Source organism: Trachypithecus francoisi, unplaced genomic scaffold (assembly GCF_009764315.1).
Source record: "Trachypithecus francoisi isolate TF-2019V2 unplaced genomic scaffold, Tfra_2.0 Contig01461, whole genome shotgun sequence".
In the NCBI taxonomy this organism is placed as follows: Eukaryota; Metazoa; Chordata; class Mammalia; order Primates; family Cercopithecidae; genus Trachypithecus; species Trachypithecus francoisi.
Genome location: NW_022681433.1, coordinates 16,887,553 through 16,910,218, shown reverse-complemented (window position 1 = coordinate 16,910,218; position 22,666 = coordinate 16,887,553). Strand labels below are relative to the sequence as shown.

Here is a 22,666-nt window from a genome sequence, read left to right as displayed (position 1 = left end):
TGTAGTTTTGCAGTAAATTAAGGACATGAGGATAGTGGCCATAGGGAAAATGTTTTGTTTTTAAGATGGTAAAATTAACAGGTGTTTGTGTATTGGTTGGACTGATTCAGTGGAGAGGAAGATACTGATGCAGGAGGAAGTGGAAGAATTGCAGAAGCACCATATTTGGCAAAGTGAGAGGAGCTGGGTCCAGGCAGGGAGTGGAGGGCAGGCTGTGGCCAGGCAATGGCCTTCATGCCCAGAGGTGGGAGGTGCAGGCACAGCCCGGGCTTCTGTGAGGGCGGAGGTGGCAGGAGGGGAGGAGATTCAGAAAGCCAGAGGTCATCTGTGTGAACAAAAGCAGAGGCTGGGGTAATAGAGTGATTTGTGGCTATACCTGGGCCCACCTGGGTCAGAGACTGAAATTTTAAAATGAGGATTGCACGTATGTTGTTCTTAGCTTGTGGTCATCCAAGTGAATGCCACCAAGTGAGCAGAGGGAGGGAAGCTAACAGTGTGTGACAAGAGTGCCTGCTGTAGAGCATACTTTAGCTGCAAGAGGACAGTGCGGGCCCGGAGGCTTTCAGGACATGGGAAGCACTAGGGGTCGAGGACCCGCAGGGCCATGTCTGTCGGATGTGAGCGTGGTCAGGGGCAGGGAATTATCAGAATGAGCTGCAAAGACGGGAGAGTAGTGAGAAAGTAGCATTATTCTCCTCCCCGGCCCCTACCTTTTAGTGTGAAAGCCTCCCGAAATAGAGAATAGGTGAAAGAATAGCACAATTAACACCTTGGTACCTACTTGGATTCAACCACTAGGAGGAACCTTTTGCCATAGTTTTGCCTGTTTCACTGAACTATTTGAAGGTAGTTGTAGGAATCATGGCATCTCACCCCTAAATGCTTTAGCATCTCACCCCTAAATGCTTTAGCATTTTATTAAATTACATTAACTTTTGAAGAGACCAGGCTGATTATTTTCTAGAATGCCCCACCTTCTGGATTTCTGTAAGTAGAATGCCTTGAAATGAAGAGTTTTGTGGTTATTGATAATTGCAGATGTTGATAGTATTGATAATGACAAGTTCTAGGGTTGACCACTAGGGTGTGGAGCTGAGGTAGGACACCAAGAAGGACAGCACTGGAAGCATCATCTCCTGGCAGGGAGGGACCTGGTGGGGGCTGGGGCAAGTAGTAGTGGGGCTTGATTTGGCCAGAAGTGGAGGTGGGATGCAGAGAGGACTCACGCCACCTCATCCTCACAGGGAGTGCTCGGTGGTGGTCTCAGGGAGAGCTGGGCTCAGCTGGACTGTCCTGGGGGGAGTGTGAGTGGGGAGCACCCAGGAGAGGCTTTGTCCTCAAACACCATGAGCGGAAGGGGCCTGTGGGCTCGTCTGCTCTGTAATGGTCGGAGGAGATGGTTCAGGTGACCTTGCCTGCTGTGTCCTCACTTGAATGTTTGTCAAAAGGAGCGTGTGTGTGTGTGTGTGCACGTGCACACGTGTGTGTAGTGATTCCTAAATAACAGCTTGTTTTGGCCTATTGTAGAAATGAAAACAATACGAATAAACAAAACCCACAGCATTCTCATCACTAGCTCAGTTTTATTAGTTTCACATAGCGTATTAATAGACTAACACTCATTTTCAATACAAAATTCTCTTATACTATAGAACACATCTGTTCGATTTCAAAACAATCAGATTTCTTCAGGAACCCAGATAGAAAAATACAAGAAAAATTATCTTCCAATGCAAGGTAAGAGGCTGCATGATCTTTTTATAAAACATTTCAGAATGTAAAGAATAAACAGTTTATACCCAACTTAATAAAACACTGTAAATGTAATTGAAGCTCGTGTGCATCATCTTATTCCCCCAGTTAATTTCTGCCCTGATAATGGCCCATGCTATTTTTTTTAAATTCTTTTACCATGTTGTGTTCATAAATGGATATACTGGTTTAGCATCCCAAATCTGAAGCCTTCTGAGGGCAAGCATGATGCTCAAAGGAAACATTCATTGGAGCATTCTGAATGTGGATTAGGGATGCTCAACCAATAAGTATTTGCAAATATTTCAAAACTTGGAAAAAAAAAGTGGAGATCTGCAACACTGTTGGCAAGCATTCTGGATAAGGGACACTCCCCCTGTGGTATTGTTTCATACTCTGTGTGTCCTTCTGCAATTTCTCTCTCAATATCGTATGACTTACCCATCTGAACACATCAAACCTCCAGTGGATTGATTTTAATAGCTGCATAGATGGCACTGGATACTGCTGCACTTCAGCATTCCTGCTGGTGGGCAGTTAGGTTTGCATGCTAATGAGTAGGGCTGCAGAGCGTGTCTTGATCCTCTGGCTTCTCTAGGATACATGTGAAGAGGAAGATGCCGGGCCATGTCAGCTGGAGGTCTTCCCTTTGCTCTGCACCATGGTTGTACCAGTTCTTTACTGTCAGCAGAGTATGCTCTTCATACTTGCAAACACTTGATCTGGCCAGACTTTACAGTTTTTGCCAGTTGATGTAAAATGATGGTTCATTCCGTGAGCTGGTAAGGCCCTGTGAGCATTTCTTACATTTAGTCAGCATTTGAGGTCCCCCTTTTGTGAACTGCCTGTTCCTTTGTCCATTTAAAATTTTGGATGTGTGTGTGTTTTCTCCTCATAAAGTTAATTAATTATTCTGCATACTAATCCTTTGTCAGTTACAAGGACTGCTAATATTTTCTCCCAATCTGGGTTCAGTTTTTCAGTTTGTTTTTTTTGTTAATGTTTTTCCTTGTAATGTTGACTTTACCAGTCTTTTAAAATAGGTTTTGGTTTTCATGACTCTAATTCTTCTCAATCCTCAGGCTATAAGTACACCGTTTTCTTCTGTGCGCTTTTGCATTCACATCTGAGTTTTTAATCTGGAATTTTAAAAAATTATTTTCGTGAAATAAATTTAGAAAAGATAGATGCAATTTGACAATTACAAAGCAAATACTTGGGTTACCACCACCTGCTTAAAGACAGATTAGTGGCAGCCGAGAACTGCCCTCCATGGAGTCCATGGCTTTTCTTTATGGCATACTCATTTTCTCGTGCTCTGCTTTATTGCACCCTCAGATACTGTGGTTTTTTACAAATGGAAGATTTGTAGCAACTCTGCACTGAGCAAGTCTGTTGGTGCCATTTTCCAGTAGCTTGTGCTCACTTTGGTGTAGTATACATTAGCAGTCCCCAGCCTTTTTGGCTTCAGGGACCAGTTTTGTGGAAGATAATTTTTGCATGGACTAGGGGAAGGGGGATGGTTTTGGGATGATTCAGCACATTAAATTTATTGTGCACTTTAATTCTAATATTATTACATTGTAACAAACATATAATGAAATAACGTAGAATCGGGGGGGAGCCCCGAGCTTGTTTTCCTGCAATTAGACGGCCCCATCTGGGGGTGATGGGAGACAGTGACAGATCATCAGGCATTAGATTCTCACAAGGAGTGTGCAACCTAGATCCCTCGCATATGCAGTTCACTCGCATATGCAGTTCCCTCGCATGTGCAGTTCACAATAGGGTTCTTGCTCCTGCGAAAATCTAATGCTGCTGCTGATCTGACAGAAGGAGGCGCTCAGGTGGCGATAGCGAGTGATGGGGAGCTGCTGTAAATACAGGTGAAGCTTTGCTGGCTCGCCCACCCACTGCTCGTCTCCTGCTGTGTGGCCCAGTTCCTACAGGCCACAGACCAGTATATGGCGGGGCTTGGGGCCCCCTGGTGTAAGTGGTGTATTTTTAACCTACATATATTGCAAATCAGTATCTTCTCCTAGTTCACGGCTTGTCTTTTTACTCTTTACAGTATCTTTTGATGAACCTAAATTCTTAAAGTAGTTCACTTTCAGCTTTTCCCTTTGGGCCGTGCTTCTTAGTTCTTTCCCTCTCTTGGGGTCATAAACATCCCTCCCCTAGTACCTACCCAGCTATTCCAGCACTGTATACCCCCTAGCTTCCTCTGTCCCCACTTTCCAAGGTGGGTTGTGTGTGCTTCATCTGGAGCCTGTCCATGCCCACGGTCACCTCTCCTTACCCTGCCCAGTTGGTAGATACTTTGGGGGTTCCAGTTAAAGTTAGTTCATAATCAGCCTGAGAAGAATTAAATTTGATATATACTGGCTTTGCAGCCTGGTTCTGCCTTTTATTAGTTGACAACCTTGGCAGGTTATTTAACCACTTAGCCTTGGTTTTCTTGCCTATAAAATGGGAATATTATTCTAGTCTTTTCTGTAGAGGTGGTTATGAGAAATGATGTCACACAGCTTTAGTCATAGTTAACTTTGCACACATAACCTCGGGGAGAAGCTTGACATTCTTGTGTCATCCCAAACAGAGCACTTCTGCTCTCCCCCAGAGCCTTGTCTGCCATCTGCCCCTTGGCTCAAGCCCAAACGCCTGTGTACTCCGAGTACTTGTTCTGTTATCCTTCACCATCCACTCCCAGCAGTCCCTAGACTAATCCTTCGGATGTTATTTTCTGGATCTGTTAGTTACACTGAATTATGAAGTTGCTGATGTGTGGCAGTTTGGGACCTATAAATCAGTCACGTCCCGTGGTGTAATGGAACCATTCCTGTCTCACAGGCACCGCACAGCCGCCTCACACGCCCAGCAGCTTGTTGGCTGACCGCCTGCCTCCGCTCTCCTCCTTCAGGCCATTCTCCTGTAACATCCAGCTCCGTTACACTTTTTAACGTGTAGGTCAGACTTTGGCACTTGCTAGAGACCCTTCCAAGTAGAGTGTTTACAATATGAATTGGCACATAGGATGAAAGTATTGGCACTTCAGTGTATTTTGAGAGATTCACCTCACTTTGTTGTTGGTGGAGGTGTGTTTATTTTGTAATGTATGTGTTGCTGGTACAGTATGTGATTGGTGTGCTGGTCATAATTATAAAAAGTTTACACCACAGCCACAAGGGCATTTATGTTTTAACTAAATACCCACTTATTTGGTGAAGCCAAATTCCACTGGTGTTAGATGCCTTTTATCTGCACCTTCCACCTTGTGATTGTCTCTGAAATACATTTGGGTCTGTCTGTCAGGCTGTTTGATCACCTGTCTCTTCCCCAGGATTGTAAACTCTGAGAACAGATATGGTCTTCTTGGACATCTAGGACTTGAGTACCTGTGTCAGAGAACTACAAATTAGTAAAGAAAAACATTAAGACATCCTTAACTACTGGATAAAGGACAGCAGTTCACAGGATATGAACTAAGGAAATGTTTGATCATACTAGTAAAATTTTCAATTAACTGTTAAATCTAACTCTGACAATTTTATTCTAATAGGCAATCCACCTCGAAGATCCAAGTCTGCACCTCCTCGTGATTTAGGCAATTCGGATAAGGGACAAGTAAATCTGTTTTTATATATTCAAACATACATTACTGAGGCTTGAAATCAATTTGTGAATAGACTTAAGTTTCTAAGCCATATGTAAAAGAGTTTTTACTTAACATTATAAATGTTATATTTTGTAAACACTAGTATCAGAATCTTCGCAAATAAGAGGAGGTTTTAGCTGCTAAAATGTCTTGTGCTTACAGGCTGCCTCTCCCAGGGAGCCACTTGAACCACTGAACTTCCCAGATCCTGAATATAAAGAGGAAGAGGAAGACCACAACATACAGGGAGAAATCAGTCATCCTGATGGAAAGGTTAAAATTTTTTTTGAAATAATGAATTCTAAAAAAAATAAACATTGGTTAAAATAGTTGAAACACATAGAATCTAAAATAAAGGCTCTTTGGATAACTTGCCTTTAGATGCCGTTTCTCGTTCAGAGATTCAGCAAAAGAAGGCATACAGTCTCTGTATGATTTTTGTTCTTACTCCAAAGCCTTTGTAATCCTTGGCACTTCTTAAAAGCTTCAGTTCATTCTAGGTCTTCCTTTCTTGCATCCTTTCTTATACTGATCCTGAGTCAGGGGCCTCTCTCCCTGTCTCCAGCCAACACAGTTTTATTCTTATGCTTAGGAAGGTTTCTTAGTGGGAAAACTGCCTGCGGGTTCCAGCTAAAGGGAATGAGGAGGAAGGGAATATACAGAGGTTAGAGGTGATGAGGGAATTTTTCCCTCAGGTTTATGGAAAATTTACTTTTCAAATACCCTAAACTGGTCCATTTCTATTGAAATTATAGGGTTAGAGTTCACTGCTTATCCTTGAGGAGTGACAGAAGGACAAAGAGCAACAGTCAAAAGTAGTAGTTCGACTTTCCTGTACGTCTACTGTAGGGTAACAAATCATTGATAAGGGAAGGTGTTCTTTTTTAGATGAATTCCAGCTAATACATGGAAAAGGAATGAGAAAATTAGAAAATCACGAGTTTGCTACTTCTGACGAAATAAAGGATCTTTTGAGGGAATGTTTTACATTTTATTACAAAAAAATTCAAAGTAGGCAGTTGGGAGGAGAATTAAGCATATTTTGGTCAGGAGAAAATCTTCCTTAGGTGACAATCCTGTGTTTTTTTTAGGTGGAAAAGGTTTATAAGAATGGGTGTCGTGTTATACTGTTTCCCAATGGAACTCGGAAGGAAGTGAGTGCAGATGGGAAGACCATCACCGTCACTTTCTTTAATGGTGACGTGAAGCAGGTCATGCCAGACCAGAGAGTGGTATGTTTCCAGAGGCGTTCTCCTCCATAGCTTAACCATCTCGGGAGAAAAGGCAGACTGACTGTGTGTCTTTACAGATCTACTACTACGCAGCTGCCCAGACCACTCACACGACGTACCCGGAGGGACTGGAAGTCTTACATTTCTCAAGTGGACAAATAGGTACAAACTTGTTGCACCCTCTCATTAAATTCTTCCCTTCCTTCAAAAAATATTTATTGTAACTTTTTAAACAGAAAAACATTTCCCAGATGGAAGAAAAGAAATCACGTTTCCTGACCAGACTGTTAAAAACTTATTTCCTGATGGACAAGAAGAAAGCATTTTCCCAGATGGTACAATTGTCAGAGTACAACGGTATGACACCATTATGTTCACTGCTCAGAAGGTGCCCCAGCTTTGCATTTCTGATGACACACGACGTCCATATTAGGGGTTCAGTTTGAATGAATGTCCCATAGGCATGTCAGGCAGTCAACTTGATGTGAATTATTGTTCACATTCTTTTTCGTTCCATTCTTTCAAAACAGATTTTAAGTTTGATCATCCCCCTTCCCAGGAATGGCTCTCTTCCCCACCTGATACAGAGCAAGCACTCAGATGGTTTTTAAATGTGTGAAAGAAGGGCCCATTTTAATATAACAACCTTTAATATAACAACCAAGAGGAAGAACACAAGTTAAAAAAAAAATCCCTAAGCATTTTGTGGTGAAAATATAAATGATTAAAACAAGCTTTTACTAGGTACATGTAAATGCTAATCTGATCATTGGAACTATCACCATGAAGCAGAACCACTGAAGAAAATTACAACTGTAGAGGGGAAAGAACCAAGGGATGTTTCCAGAAGTAGCTGCCAGAATCAAAAGGCTACTTTTCAATAGTTTTCCTGTTGCCTATTTTCTATTTTTTTAAAGAAATTCTATTTTAAATTTTACAGTGATGGCAACAAACTCATAGAGTTTAATAATGGCCAAAGAGAACTACATACTGCCCAGTTCAAGAGACGGGAATACCCAGATGGCACTGTTAAAACCGTATATGCAAACGGTCATCAAGAAACGAAGTACAGATCTGGTAGGATAAGAGTTAAGGACAAGGAGGGTAATGTGCTAATGGACACGGAGCTGTGACGATCCCTGTGTGATCATGAAGTAACAGTACCTGATTTTTCTTGTTAAAAAATGTACATTTATTGTGGATTCTGTTTAATTTATTGTGTATGTGTGGGGAAAAGATTGGATTGTAAAATAAATGTTTATCCTGTGGCATCTTCATTTTTATATTCTTTGAAATGCAATGATAGCTCTCATTTATAATTCACCTGCCCTGTCTTTCAACAGACTAAGGAAAGCATTTTTACTCTTTAGAAACTGTACAGGTTTTTACAATAAGTGGGTGTGTTTATTGGTAAGAAATGGCTATAAAAACCAAGAAGTATAGGAAGTACATTACATAGATGTCCCACAGGCACATCAGCCATAGAGCACTGGACTTGCACAGAAAGTGTACTCAAGGAGTAAACACGTCTCTGTAGCCAAAATATTACTATGTTCAGTTAGTACCAAAATTAAAGCATTTGATCTACTACAGAGGTTCATTAATTATAATAGAATGGGGAGTTACAACAGTGGATGAATATAAATAGGTCACACACAACAAGTAGTAATCATAGTGAGGAGAAAACAGTTATAACAAGGCAGACACTGTAATGTCTCAAAATGGGACACCTAAGAGTGGAGGGGGCATGAACGATGACTAGCCGGTGTTAACCCATGGACCACGACTACCTTCATGTTATCACAGTGAGATTACTGTTGTCCCTGAAGGATGGGCAAGTCACCTACTTGTAAATTTATATAATAATTACAGATTGGTCTAGATAGACCTTACCTGTCACATATACCATGAATCAGGTTTTGTTAATGAAATCTATCAATTCCAGGTGACTTAAAAACAATATGAAAAATAAAACTTTTCAAAGTAAGTATATATATATATATATACACACACACACATTCATGTATATAATCTAAGAAGAGGTAAGGATTTTCAAAGGAGACAAAAAGCAAAAACCTTAAAGGAAAACATTGATAGGCCAGGCATGGTGGCTCACACCTGTAATCCCAGCACTTTGGGAGGCAAAGGTTGGCAGATCACTTGAGGTTAGGAGTTCAAGACCAGCCTGGCCAACATAGTGAAACCCTGTCTCTACTAAAAATACAAAAATTAACTGGGTGTGATGGTGCATGCCTGTAATCCCAGCTACTTGGGAGGTAGGACAATAGCTTGAACCCAGGAGGCAGAGGTTGCAGTGAGCTGAGACCATGCCACTGCACTCCAGTCTGGGTGAGAGCCTCTTGCCTCAAAGGGGGAAAAAAAAAAAAAAGGAAAAAATGTCGCTAAATGAGTGAACATTTCTGTCAAATGATATTACAAAACGGGAAAGGCAAGCCCCAGACTCGAAGACATACAGCTGATCAGGGATGATTAGAATACGTCGTTTCTACAAATCAGTAAGAGAATTGCAAATAATTCAATAGAAAAATAGACAAGATATGAACAAGCAATAAACAAGTGACAGAATGGTCACTAGCTAATAAACCAGTGAATGCATATGCAACGAGATACGCAGTGAGATACCTTTTCTTACTAATACCACTGTCGGGCAAAAGTCTGGCGACAGACACCAAGTGCTGACAAGGAACTCAGACAACCAGTGGTGGGATAAATTGGTAGAATTACTGTTGAGAAAGCAAAAAAGCAGTCAGAAAGTAATTGTAAAAGTAAAAAAGTAACCCCATGACCCAGCAAATTCCATCACTATGTATATGTACTAGAAAACTGCTCATGTATACAAGGCTCCTAAAGGAATATTTATGAGAAAAAAACTGGTAATGGAATATCAGGATAAATTATGTGCACGGATGGATATAGCAGTAAAAGTGAACAGTTACACATACCAACATGGATAAATAGCATACAAAATTGAAAATAAAAGATTGTGTGACAGCAGATACATTAAAAAATACACAGAGCAATACCGTATCATTTATGGATGCATTCATACGTAGTAAAATTATAAAGACCTTTATATGAATGATAAAACACCATAACAGTAGTATTTACCTCTTAATATGGTTTGGCTGTGTTCCCACCCCAAATCTCCAACTGTAATCCCCAAGTGTTGGAGGAGGGACCTCGTGGGAGGTGGTTTCCCCAGGCTGTTCTCATGATAATGAGTTCTGACAAGATCTGATGGTTTTATAAGGGGCATTTCCCCCCTTTGCTTTGCATTTCTCCCTCCTGCCACCTTGTGAAGAAGGTGATTTGCTTCCCCTTCACCTTCTGCCATGTTTGTAAGTTTCCTGAGGCCTCCCCAGCCATGTGTATCTGAGAGTCAATTAAACCTCTTTCCTTTCTAAATTACCCAGTTGCAGGCAGTTCTATCAGTGGACGAACATAGTAACTAATACACTTCTTTTTTTTTTTTTTGAGACGGAGTCTCGCTCTGTCTCCCAGGCTGGAGTGCAGTGGCCGGATCTCAGCTCACTGCAAGCTCCGCCTCCCGGGTTTACGCCATTCTCCTGCCTCAGCCTCCCGAGTAGCTGGGACTACAGGTGCCGCCACCACGCCCGGCTAGTTTTTGTATTTTTTAGTAGAGACGGGGTTTCACCGTGTTAGCCAGGATGGTCTCGATCTCCTGACCTTGTGATCCGCCCGTCTCGGCCTCCCTAAGTGCTGGGATTACAGGCTTGAGCCACCGCGCCCGGCCTACTAATACACTTCTACAGAAGGCAGGGAGAATGTGCTTGGGAGCAGCTTTTTCGTACTAATGTCTTACTTCTTAAACTGAATCATTAGATATAAAATGAACTAAATTTTTTTCATGTAAATTATGGTAAAATAAAACAAGCAAATGTTTGAAAGCAAACATTTATTAACTTTTTTTTTCCACACAATTCCTAACAGCTCGATATGTAAAAATGAGGAGAGGCAAAGCACTATTGCTGAACAAGTTAAGAAAATTAAGCCTGAAATAGTCTAAATGTAAGACATAGTCTAAACATAACAGAAAACTTTCTTCTAAGCTTCTATAGATGCTCTGCACTGTATACCTGAAAAACAAAATGTGTTATTTTAAACCTTTGCTTAATGTACATGTGCAAGTCTAGCTGAATCATTCCTATGGACAAGATAAAAAGTTAGCTGGCTACCCATGTACTTTAGTAACTTAGTATGAGGATGGTGGCTGCTCAGTAGTTCTGTGTGCTTTACTTACAGTGCCCACTCTCTCCTGCTGTCCCCATGTACCCTGGTACTGTGAGAGTCATGACAACCCATCCAAGCCTCCTTACAGATAGGGGGCCTCTTTGATACTAGTGCTGACTAGGTGAGAAGGCCTGTGAAGAAATCTGGAAGAGATTCTTGTGGAGCGTTGCTGTCATTCCTTTGAGAAATCAAGGAAAATCCATGGATGCTTTTTTGATCAATCTAGCATTAATCTCCACTAGTCCCATGCCTTATGCTATGAATAGAACAAGAACTTACACTTAGGCACTTATTCATCTTTATCTGCAAGCCCCATTTCTACTAATGGCATATGAACTGGATGCTGCTCATCGTCATATAACGTCACTATCTGTTCTGGTGCCGGAGCCTAAAATTAAAAGATACAGTTGTCAAAAAAACAATAATGTCTTTGCTGCCTTTTCCCTCTTACATCTGGCCATTCACACAGGTGGAAAAAGGCGTTCTCTCAGGGGCCTATTGATAATTTATACTCTATGCTTCCAAAAGGAATCCGTGATGGTTTCTTGCAAAACCCCATTCTTTCCATTCTTGTGCTCTATTTCAATTCCTTCTCACAAGGTTTTCCTAAATGAAGCCAGGGGGCTTTGCCACCACCATCCCTTGTTACAGGTCATTTGCATTCCACACAAAGCGCTATACCTTTATGCATAAACTGACAGGGATGGTTCATAGTAGTTGTTAACTTCGCTGGATTGAGGGATGCCTCGATGGCTGGTGAAGCATTTCTAGGTGTGTCTGCGAGGGTGTTTTCAGAGGAGACTGATGCTAAATCAGTGGACAGAGGAAGACCCACTCTCTATGTGGGCAAGGGACATCCAGTTGGCTGGGAGACAAAGGCAGAAAGGGGGTTCCCTGCTCTCCTTTCCTTCCTGAGTAGGGGACACCTTTTCTCCTCCCCTCGGACATCAGCCTCCAGATTCTTTGGCTTTTGGACTGTAGGACTTGCACCAGTGACCTCCCAGGGGCTCTTTGGCCTCGGACTAGCGGCTGCATTGTCAGCTTCCCTAGTTCTGAGGCCTCCAGACTGACCCAGGCTACCAGCTTCTCTGGTTCTCCAGCTTGCAGACAGCCTATCATAGGACTTCACCTTTGATTGTGTGAGCCAATTCCCTTAATAAATCCTCTCATATATCTATGGTTCTGATTATCCTTATATACTCACAAAATTTTGAATATTAGAGAAGTGAAAAAAATACATATCTATAAGAAATACTTGCCCTGTCTGTATTTTCACTGGGTTGAGAGAAACCCTGGATGAGCTAGTCATACCACTCTGCACATACAATAGCATATATACAGGGATTTTCAAAAAGCACTTTCCAGGAACCATGCTGACTGATTATTATGAGCTCATTTTTGTCATAGCCAGTGTGTCAGGAATCCCCAAATCATGGCACCAGGCAGGAATCACAAAGGAGGGAAGCAGGTTGAGCTGCACACCAGCAGTGAGGACTAGGTGAAGTGAACGCGATGTCACACGTTCCCATCTAAGGGGCTGTTGCTACACTTTCAGCTGACTGCCATTTCAGGGGGATGGGGAGACCCTGGATTCCTAGTTTTTAGAATATCTAATCAGGGCCAGAAATACAGACTTTTTGGGTAAGATTTCCAATTTTAAAACACTATGCTAAATAAAACAAGGTACAGGCCAGATTCTGTCTGTAGGCTACTGTGACATGCTGAGCCTGAGAACAAGAAAACATTGACATGAAACACAGTCTGGAGTTTTTTTAGTTGACCTTTTGATGCAGGTTCTACTATATCAAATAATTCAAAAGTAGTACAATTATGAGATTAGTACAATTAGTACAATTCAAGCCTTTCTATAATGACGAGAACTACCATTCTTTCCCACTCTTAGGATGCAGGTGAAATGCCACGTTCCTGTTTTACTTATTCAATTAAACACTTGAGTGGCGTCTAAGCAGCAGCTCAAACACCCTTTCCTGACCTCTTCAGATGCAAATAATCATTTCTTCTTACACTTCCCCACCCACAGTTAGCTATAGCTCTGTTATAGTACTTATTTCATTCAACCCCACGCTCATTGTTTGCATATTTGTTTCCCCATTATAAGTTAAATTATGGGATACGCACCTTGAGCATTTTATTAATTACATAAATGGTATTTTATATCACCATAGGGATCAGCAGTTTGTTAAACTAAGACATTTTAACAAGCCTTAACATTAAGCTTTACATGTATGTATAAAGGTACACATATCAACTATAGCCTACATAGCTTGGTATGCTTTCGTATACTCTTGCATGTAGACGCTGCATAGAAACCAACACTTGACAAAGTGTGGACACAGAAATAGCTTTACAGTGATTGTGGCTGGTCGAGACACTTACCATGGACACAGCATACAGCTGTTTTCCTTGAAGACAGTCTATCATAGCCCACAGTGCCTCCATACTCCACTTGGGACAATACGGTATTCTTGTCTCCCCCAGATCCCTTACGGGAGGTTTAAACCCTGCCAAGAGAACCTTTATGGCTCGAGCTGGATACCGCATAAGATGAGGAGGAATTTGGCACAGTCTGTCACAAAAGAAATTCTTGAATTAAAATTCTCTTCCAGCTGAAACTATACAATTCTTACAAGAAAACAGAGGGGAAAAGCTTTGTAACAATGGATTTTGCAGTGATTTCTTTGGATACGACCCCAAAAGCACAGGAAATGAGAAAAATCAGATAAAATGGCCTTCCTAAAAAATAAACTACTGTGTATCAAAGGATACGAGAGAGCAAAAAGGCAACCTACAGAATGGGAAAAAACGTACACAAACATGGACATTAAAAATCTACAAATGACCAACGAGCACATGACAGGATGTTCGACATCACTAATCATGAGGGAAATGCAAATCAAATCCAAAGTGAGATTCCACCTCACACCTACTAGATGACTACTATAAAACCACCAAATCACAAGTGCTGGTGAGGAGTGCAGGAACTGGAACCTTTGCGCACTCTTAGAATGTAAAATGGTGCAGCCACTGTGGGAAATAACATGGAGGTTCCTCAAAAATTAAGGATAGACCGTACGATCCAGTAGTTCCATTTCTGGGTATATACCCAAAATAATGGAAAGTACTCAAAGAGATAAATGTATACCCACGTTCATAGAAGCATTATTCACAAGAGCCAAAAGTGGGGAGCAACCCAAGTTCCACCTTCCAGGGAAGGGATAAATAAGATGCAGTATACACTGTATGAGGGGCTTCAAAAAGTTCATGGAAAGATGAAATTAAGATGAAAATAAACAATGTAAACTTTACTTCTCAACCTAAGTTCCATCAAGACCATGACACATTTGTAAGCTATGATAACAGCCCTTTAGTCCATCCCTTAAGAACTGAGGGTCCTGGGAATATAACCATGTCAATGTGATCTTTCTTACATTATTAACTGGAGAAAAATGGGTGCCCTTTAAATACTTTTTAAGATTAGGAAACAAAAAACAATCTAGAAAGGGCCAAATCAGGACTGTAAAGTGGATGCCTAATGATTTAGGTAAAACTCTTGCAAAATCGCCCTTGTTTGATGAGAGGAATGAGCAGCAGCACTGTGGTGGTGAAGGACTCTCTGGTGAAGTCTTCCCAGGCATTTTCCTGCTAAAGCTTTGGCCAACTTTCTCAAACACAAGAAGATGTTGTTTTTCTTTGGCTTTCCAGAAAGCCGGCAAGCAAAATGCCTTCGGCATCCCCCCCCAAAAAAAAAAACAAAAAACAAACAAAAAAACAAATGGTTGCCATGACCTTTGCTCTTGACCGGTCCATTTTTGACTGGATCACTTCCGCCTCTTGTGTTCACTGTGCTCTGCCTTCAGGATCACACTGGTAAAGTCATGTTTCATCTGCAATTGCAGTTCTTTGAAGAAATGCTTCAGGGTCCTTATCTTGCTTGTCTACAATTTCCACTGAAAGCTCTGCTCCTATCTGCAGCTGATCTGGGTCCAACAGGTTTGGCACCCACTGAGTGGAGAGTTTCCTCAACTCTTTCAGTCAGCATTGTATAAGCTGAACCAACTGAAATGTCTTTGGTGTTGGCTATTATTTCTGCTGTTGTCAGTCCTCTTCAATTAGGACATGAACAAGATTAATTTTTTTTCCCTCACAAATTGATGTGGAAGGACTACTGCTATGGGCTTCATCTTCAACATCATCTTATCCCTTCATAAAACAAGTTATCCATTTGTAAACTGCTTTCTTTGGGGCACTGTTTCCATCAAGTTTTTATAAAGCAAAAATGGTGTCACCATTCCTCCACCCAAGCTTCACCATAAATTTGATGTTTGTTGTTTCAATTTGAGCAGAATTCATGTTGCACTTATCCTTTTCAGTGCCTCAAACAAGATCCTGTTCAGACATTTTAGAACAAGTTAGCACAATTGTGGTGAAAAAATTTTGAAATCCGTGCAGTTTTTTCATAGTATGCATTTTCCATGAACTTTTTGAAGACCCCTCATATATATAATGGAATATTATTCAGCCTTAAGAAGTAAATTCTGACACATGCTACAACATGGATGAATCTTTAAAAATTATGCTATTGAAATAAGCCAACACAAAAGGACAAATACTGTATGAATTTACTTCTATGAGGTACCAAGAACAGGCAAGTTCAGAGACAGGAAAGCATGGGTTACTAGGGACTAGGTGAGAATGGACTATGATCTTACTATTTAATAGGTACAGGGTTTCTGTTTGGAGTAACAAAATTGTTCTGGAAATGGAAAGTGGTGACAGTTGTATAACCTTGTGAATGTATTTAATGCCAGTTATTATACTTAAAAATAGCGAAAATGGCATTACAGGTGGCTCACGTGCCTGTAATCCCAGCACTTAGGGAGGCCGAGGCGGGGGGATGACCTGAGGTCAGGAGGTCGAGACCAGCCTGGCCAACATGGCGAAACCCCATCTCTACTAAAAATACAAAAACATCAGCTGGGATGGTGGCAGGCACCTGTAATTCCAGCTACTAGGGAGGCTGAGGCAGGAGAATCGCTTGAACCTGGGAGGCGGAGGTTGCAGGGAGCCAAGATTGCGTCACTGCACTCCAGCCTGGGTGACAGAGCAAGACTCCATCTCAGAAAAAAAAAAGCTACAATGGTAAATTTTATGTATACTTTAACTTGATAAAAATTCCTAATTTATAAACAGCCTTAGAATAACCCTTTTTCTTTTAAAAGAGGCAAAAGATTCTCAATAAGAAACTATTTTTAAAAGAAAGAAACCTAATTCAACACCCCGACATTTATTTTTAACCTGTTTAATGTCAGCTTTGCAGTTGATCCATAATCAACAAATTGTACTAGGATAGATAAAGGATTAAATTCTTTAATGGAAACAATCTTCGCTCTATACCACAAGCCATCATCATATTCTGCAAGGCAAGGCATTTCTGGAAAGACAGAAAAAGGGAAAAAGTCATATTGTCTTTTATTAAATATTTTTAATCCAAAGGAAATCAGCATATCAAAGGGCTACCTGCACCCCATGTTTGTTGCAGCACTATTCACAATAGCCAAGATATGGAATCAACCCAGGTGTCCATCAACAGATGAATGGATAAAGAAAATGTGCTGATTATATACACGATGGAATACTATTTGGCCATAAAAAGGAATGGAATCGTGTTATTTGCAGTAACATGGATGGATCATTATATTAACTAAGATAAGACAAGCACAGAAAGACAAGTATCACATGTTGTCATATGAGAGCTAAAAAAGTGCATCTCATGAAGATAACAAGTAGATTAAATGGTTACATGAGGCCATGAAAGGCAAATATACATGTGTTTGGGGTTGGGGGATGAAGAAGGTTGGTTGATAGGTACAAACATATAGTTGGAAGGAAGAAGTTCCAGTATTTGATAGCAGAGTAAGGTACCCAGTTTACAACAATGGATTGTATATTTCAGATTAACCAGAAGTCTTGAAATGTTCCCAATACATAGAAGTAACTGCTCGAAGTGATGAATACCCTACTGTCTTGATAATTACGCACTCTATGCATGTAATATCACATGTACCCCATAAATATATACAATTATGTATCAAAAATGTTTAATACAGAAAAGTGCAAAGAAGAAAATGTAGCAAATATATGCTCACCATCCAGAATTAAACATTAAACAGTTGGTCTTATGTTGGTTTCTCTTTTTCTGTTCGTATTTTGTAAGCCTGTGTTCACTAATTCCTAAGGATTAAGCTTCAAATAAAGGCACTTCTCCCATTCTGAGTTGCTAGTTCTTGTATTCCTAAGGCTTATTAGCTCATATTGCCACTGCCCCAACTTCTGATACTCCCCTAGTCTCTTTTAGTGTGGGCCATCATCTTTGGCAAAGGATGATACATACTTGCTGTTCCTGCCTTGCATTCTGTCCTCCCATTCATTTGCTTTGGGACCACCAGAATTAAATTTTTTTAAATGCAATTACATTGCTCTTATTTAAAATTCTTTAATGGTACACCTTAACTGCCTGTAATATCAAGTCCTTACTACAATTTACAGGCTTCTTCAGTTGTTTGTTCTCCCAAACAACTTCTACCACATTTCCTCAATGAGTTACCTAAACAGGATTACTTAAAATTTTGATCCCTCTATTTAGCTTATGACTGTCCCCCTCATCTAGAGTGTGTTCCTGAGCCCTTTTTTATGATGTTTATCATAAACATCAAGAAAACATTCGGACAGTTTTTAGGGTATTCACTGCCTTGAGCAGTTATCATTCTTCTTTCAAAGCCCAGCTCCAACACGACCAACAAAGCCCTAACAACTGATCACTGCTTTCCCTCCGATTCTATGGCATTACACACACTCCTTTAAGAGGAGCTATTCTTTTCATACTCTACTTGGTTTATCCGTCTCTTCTCTGCTTAGAGCACTTGTTCTTGAGTGCAGAACAGTTGTCTGTATTCCTAACATGGTACCTGACACAAGCTCAGTAAAAAAAAAAAAAAAGTGTACTAATGAGTGCTAGGCTTGAGTTAAACTGTGGAAAAATTAGTACGGTATACACTTCCCTTTGTACATCCTTAGATTTCAGAGTGATGGCATGTGCCTCAGTTTCCTATCTTGTTCTACTTCCTTATGTCATATGCTTTTTATGTAATTTCACAAAGAATTCTACTTGTGGGCAAGTGACATTGAAATACATGACTAATGAATAAAGATTTTTATTTCAAGTGATTTTAATTAAAGAGTTATAGACAATTTCTTTCATATATAAATTCCTCAGGGCCAGGAACGGAGGCTCATGCCTGTAATCCCAGCACTTTGGGAGGCCGAGGTGGGCAGATCACCTGAGGTCAGGAGTTCGAGACCAGTCTGACCAACATGGAGAAACCCCATCTGTACTAAAAATACAAAATTAGCCAGGCGAGGTGGTGCATGCCTGTAATCCCAGCTACTTGGGAGGCTGAGGCAGGAGAATCACTGAACGTGGGAGGCAGAAGTTGCAGTGACCTGACACTAAGCCATTGCACTCCAGCCTGGCAACAAGAGCGAAACTCTGTCTCAAAAAAAAAAAAAAAAAAAAAAAAAGTCATCAGTGAAACAATAAAAGAATCTCATCTGGGCCGGGCGTGGTGGTTCACGCCTGTAATCCCAGCACTTTGGGAGGCCGAGGCAGGCGGATCACAAAGTCAGGAATTCGAGACCAGACAGGCCAAGATGGTGAAACCCTGTCTCTACGAAAAATACAAAAATTAGCTGGGCATGGTGGTACATGCCCGTAATCCTAGCTACTCAGGAGGCTGGGGTAAGAGAATTGCTTGAGCCCAGGAGGCGGAGACTCATCTTTTAAAAAAAAAAAAAAAAAAAAAAAAAAAAGGCTGGGCACGTTGGCTCATGCCTATAATCCCAGCATTTTGGGAGGCCAAGGTGGACAGTTCACTTGAGTTCAGGAGCTTGACACCAGCCTGGTTAACATGGAGAAATCCCATCTCTACTAAAAATACAAAAATTGGCTGGGCATGGTGGCACGCACCTGTAATCCCAACTACTTGGGAGGCTGAGGCAGGAGAATCGCTTGAACCCAGGAGCAGGAGGTTGCAGTGAGCTGAGATCACATCACTGCACTCCAGCTTGGGCAACAAAACAAGACTCTGTCTCAAAAAACAAACAAACAAAAAACTCACTGAATACTGGTAAGACATTAAGATGATGTGTTTTTCCTTTGCTAAAATATCAAGAATACATCTCTATCACACACTGCAATAACTAGATACATTTTCCTCAGAGGAGAATCACACACATTTAACAAACATGGGAAGAATGGACTGAAAAGATGAAAGAGTAGAAATTTGACCTATCCTGACAGAACAGGTCATACTTTGAGCCTCCATCTCACGATTATTGTAGGTGGCTTGTAATTAAAATGATGACCATGGGGGCGGAGCAAGATGGCCGAATAGGAACAGCTCCAGTCTCCAACTCCCAGCGCGAGCGACACAGAAGACCGGTGATTTCTGCATTTTCAACTGAGGTACTGGGGTCATCTCTCTAGGGAGTGCGGACAATCGGTGCTGGTCAGCTGCTGCAGCCTGACCAGCGTGAGCTGAAGCAGGGCGAGGCATCGCCTCACCTGGAAGCGCAAGGGGGAAGGAAATCCCTTTTCCTAGCCAGGGGAACTGAGACACACACCACTGGAAAATCGGGTAACTCCCACCCCAATACTGCGCTTTAAGGAAACAGGCACACCAGGAGAATATATCCCACACCTGGCCGGGAGGGTCCCACGCCCACGGAGCCTCCCTCACTGCTAACACAGCAGTCTGCAGCGATCTATCCGCAAGGCAGCAGCGAGGCTGGGGGAGGGGCGCCCGCCATTGCTGAGGCTTAAGTAGGTAAACAAAGCCGCTGGGAAGCTCGAACTGGGTGGAGCTCACAGCAGCTCAAGGAAGCCTGCCTGTCTCTGTAGACTCTACCGCTGCGGACAGCGCACAGCTGCAGTCCATTAGGGGAAAGAGCGGGGCCGCTGCAGACCCCAACGACTCTGTCTGACAGCTTTGGGGAGAGCCGTGGATCTCCTAACGCGGAGGTTGAGATCTGAGAACGGACAGACTGCCTGCTCAGGTGGGTCCCTGACCCCTGAGTAGCCTAGCTGGGAGACATCCCCCACTAGGGGCAGTCTGATACCCCACACCTCACAGGGTGGCGTCACCCCTGAGAGGAAACTTCCAAAGAAAGAATCAGACAGGTACACTCGCTGTTCAGCAATATTCTATCTTCGGCAACCTCTGCTGCTGATACCCAGGCAAACAGGGTCTGGAGTGGACCTCAAGCAATCTCTAACAGACCAACAGACAGTCCTTCTGACTGTCAGACGGAAAACTATCAAACAGGAAGGACACCTATACCAAAACCCCATCAGTACGTCACCATCATCAAAGTCCAGAGACAGATAAAACCACAAAGATGGGGAAGAAGCAGGGCAGAAAAGCTGGAAATTCAAAAAATAAGAGCGCATCTCCCCCTGCAAAGGAGCGCAGCCCATCGCCAGCAACGGATCAAAGCTGGTCAGAGAATGACTTTGACGAGATGAGAGAAGAAGGCTTCAGTCCATCAAACCTCTCAGAGCTAAAGGAGGAATTACGTACCCAGCGCAAAGAAACTAAAAATCTTGAAAAAAAAGTGGAAGAATTGACAGCTAGATTAATTAATGCAGAGAAGATCATAAACGAAATGACAGAGATGAAAACCATGACACGAGAAATACGTGACAAATGCACAAGCTTCGGTAACCGACTCGATCAACTGGAGGAAAGAGTATCAGCGATTGAGGATCAAATGAATGAAATGAAGCGAGAAGAGAAACCAAAAGAAAAAAGAAGAAAAAGAAATGAACAAAGCCTGCAAGAAGTATGGGATTATGTAAAAAGACCAAATCTACGTCTGATTGGGGTGCCTGAAAGTGAGGGGGAAAATGGAACCAAGTTGGAAAACACTCTTCAGGATATCATCCAGGAGAACTTCCCCAACCTAGTAGGGCAGGCCAACATTCAAATTCAGGAAATACAGAGAACGCCACAAAGATACTCCTCCAGAAGAGCAACTCCAAGACACATAATTGCCAGATTCACCAAAGTTGAAATGAAGGAAAAAATCTTAAGGGCAGCCAGAGAGAAAGGTCGGGTTACCCACAAAGGGAAGCCCATCAGAATAACAGCAGACCTCTCGGCAGAAACTCTACAAGCCAGAAGAGAGTGGGGGCCAATATTCAACGTTCTTAAAGAAAAGAATTTTCAACCGAGAATTTCATATCCAGCCAAACTAAGCTTCATCAGTGAAGGAGAAATAAAATCCTTTACAGATAAGCAAATGCTTAGAGATTTTGTCACCACCAGGCCTGCCTTACAAGAGACCCTGAAGGAAGCCCTAAACATGGAAAGGAACAACCGGTACCAGCCATTGCAAAAACATGCCAAAATGTAAAGACCATCGAGGCTAGGAAGAAACTGCATCAACTAACGAGCAAAATAACCAGTTAATATCATAATGACAGGATCAAGTTCACACATAACAATATTAACCTTAAATGTCAATGGACTAAATGCTCCAATTAAAAGACACAGACTGGCAAACTGGATCAAGAGTCAAGACCCATCAGTCTGCTGTATTCAGGAGACCCATCTCACATGCAGAGACATACATAGGCTCAAAATAAAGGGATGGAGGAAGATCTACCAAGCAAATGGAGAACAAAAAAAAGCAGGGGTTGCAATCCTAGTCTCTGATAAAACAGACTTTAAACCATCACAGATCAAAAGAGACAAAGAAGGCCATTACATAATGGTAAAGGGATCAATTCAACAGGAAGAGCTAACTCTCCTAAATATATATGCACCCAATACAGGAGCACCCAGATTCATAAAGCAAGTCCTTAGAGACCTACAAAGAGACTTAGACTCCCATACAATAATAATGGGAGACTTCAACACTCCACTGTCAACATTAGACAGATCAACGAGACAGAAAGTTAACAAGGATATCCAGGAATTGAACTCATCTCTGCACCAAGCGGACCTAATAGACATCTATAGAACTCTCCACCCCAAATCAACAGAATATACATTCTTCTCAGCACCACATCGCACTTATTCCAAAATTGACCACATAATTGGAAGTAAAGCACTCCTCAGCAAATGTACAAGAACTGAAATTATAACAAACTGTCTCTCAGACCACAGTGCAATCAAACTAGAACTCAGGACTAAGAAACTCAATCAAAACCGCTCAACTACATGGAAACTGAACAACCTGCTCCTGAATGACTACTGGGTACATAACGAAATGAAAGCAGAAATAAAGATGTTCTTTGAAACCAATGAGAACAAAGATACAACATACCAGAATCTCTGGGACACATTTAAAGCAGTGTGTAGAGGGAAATTTATAGCACTAAATGCCCACAAGAGAAAGCAGGAGAGATCTAAAATTGACACTCTAACATCACAATTAAAAGAACTAGAGAGGCAAGAGCAAACACATTCAAAAGCTAGCAGAAGGCAAGAAATAACTAAGATCAGAGCAGAACTGAAGGAGATAGAGACACAAAAAACCCTCCAAAAAATCAATGAATCCAGGAGTTGGTTTTTGAAAAGATCAACAAAATTGACAGACCGCTAGCTAGACTAATAAAGAAGAAAAGAGAGAAGAATCAAATAGACGCAATAAAAAATGATAAAGGGGATATCAC

The 22,666-nt window shown here is 41.6% G+C and overlaps 2 protein-coding genes across 16 annotated transcripts in view; one reads left to right on the top strand and one right to left on the bottom strand.

Moving 5' to 3' along the window:
• CENPJ (centromere protein J) overlaps positions 1–8,623 on the top strand; it is a 46,679-nt gene extending 38,056 nt beyond the window's left edge. For 2 of the 6 annotated variants that reach the window (XM_033236836.1, XM_033236825.1), the window contains exons 11-17: positions 1,653–1,737; positions 5,312–5,376; positions 5,570–5,680; positions 6,499–6,639; positions 6,717–6,801; positions 6,876–6,996; positions 7,580–8,623. In XM_033236836.1, the coding sequence (XP_033092727.1) occupies positions 1,653–1,737; positions 5,312–5,376; positions 5,570–5,680; positions 6,499–6,639; positions 6,717–6,801; positions 6,876–6,996; positions 7,580–7,772 (801 nt within the window). In that variant the 3' untranslated portion in view covers positions 7,773–8,623. Of the gene's footprint in view, positions 1–1,652; positions 1,738–4,602; positions 5,446–5,569; positions 5,681–6,498; positions 6,640–6,716; positions 6,802–6,875; positions 6,997–7,579 lie in introns of those variants that run through there. The other 4 variants (XR_004443383.1, XR_004443382.1, XM_033236837.1 and 1 more) reach the window with 4 other exon arrangements.
• The window catches only part of RNF17 (ring finger protein 17), a 131,445-nt gene continuing 110,510 nt past the window's right edge, over positions 1,732–22,666 (bottom strand). For 6 of the 10 annotated variants that reach the window (XM_033236796.1, XM_033236774.1, XM_033236739.1 and 3 more), the window contains 4 exons: positions 16,228–16,363; positions 13,309–13,498; positions 11,191–11,299; positions 10,567–10,757 (listed from right to left, as the gene is read on the bottom strand). In XM_033236796.1, the coding sequence (XP_033092687.1) occupies positions 11,201–11,299; positions 13,309–13,498; positions 16,228–16,363 (425 nt within the window). In that variant the 3' untranslated portion in view covers positions 10,567–10,757; positions 11,191–11,200. Of the gene's footprint in view, positions 2,892–5,675; positions 6,038–8,958; positions 9,384–10,566; positions 10,758–11,190; positions 11,300–13,308; positions 13,499–16,227; positions 16,364–22,666 lie in introns of those variants that run through there. The other 4 variants (XR_004443350.1, XM_033236750.1, XM_033236758.1 and 1 more) reach the window with 4 other exon arrangements.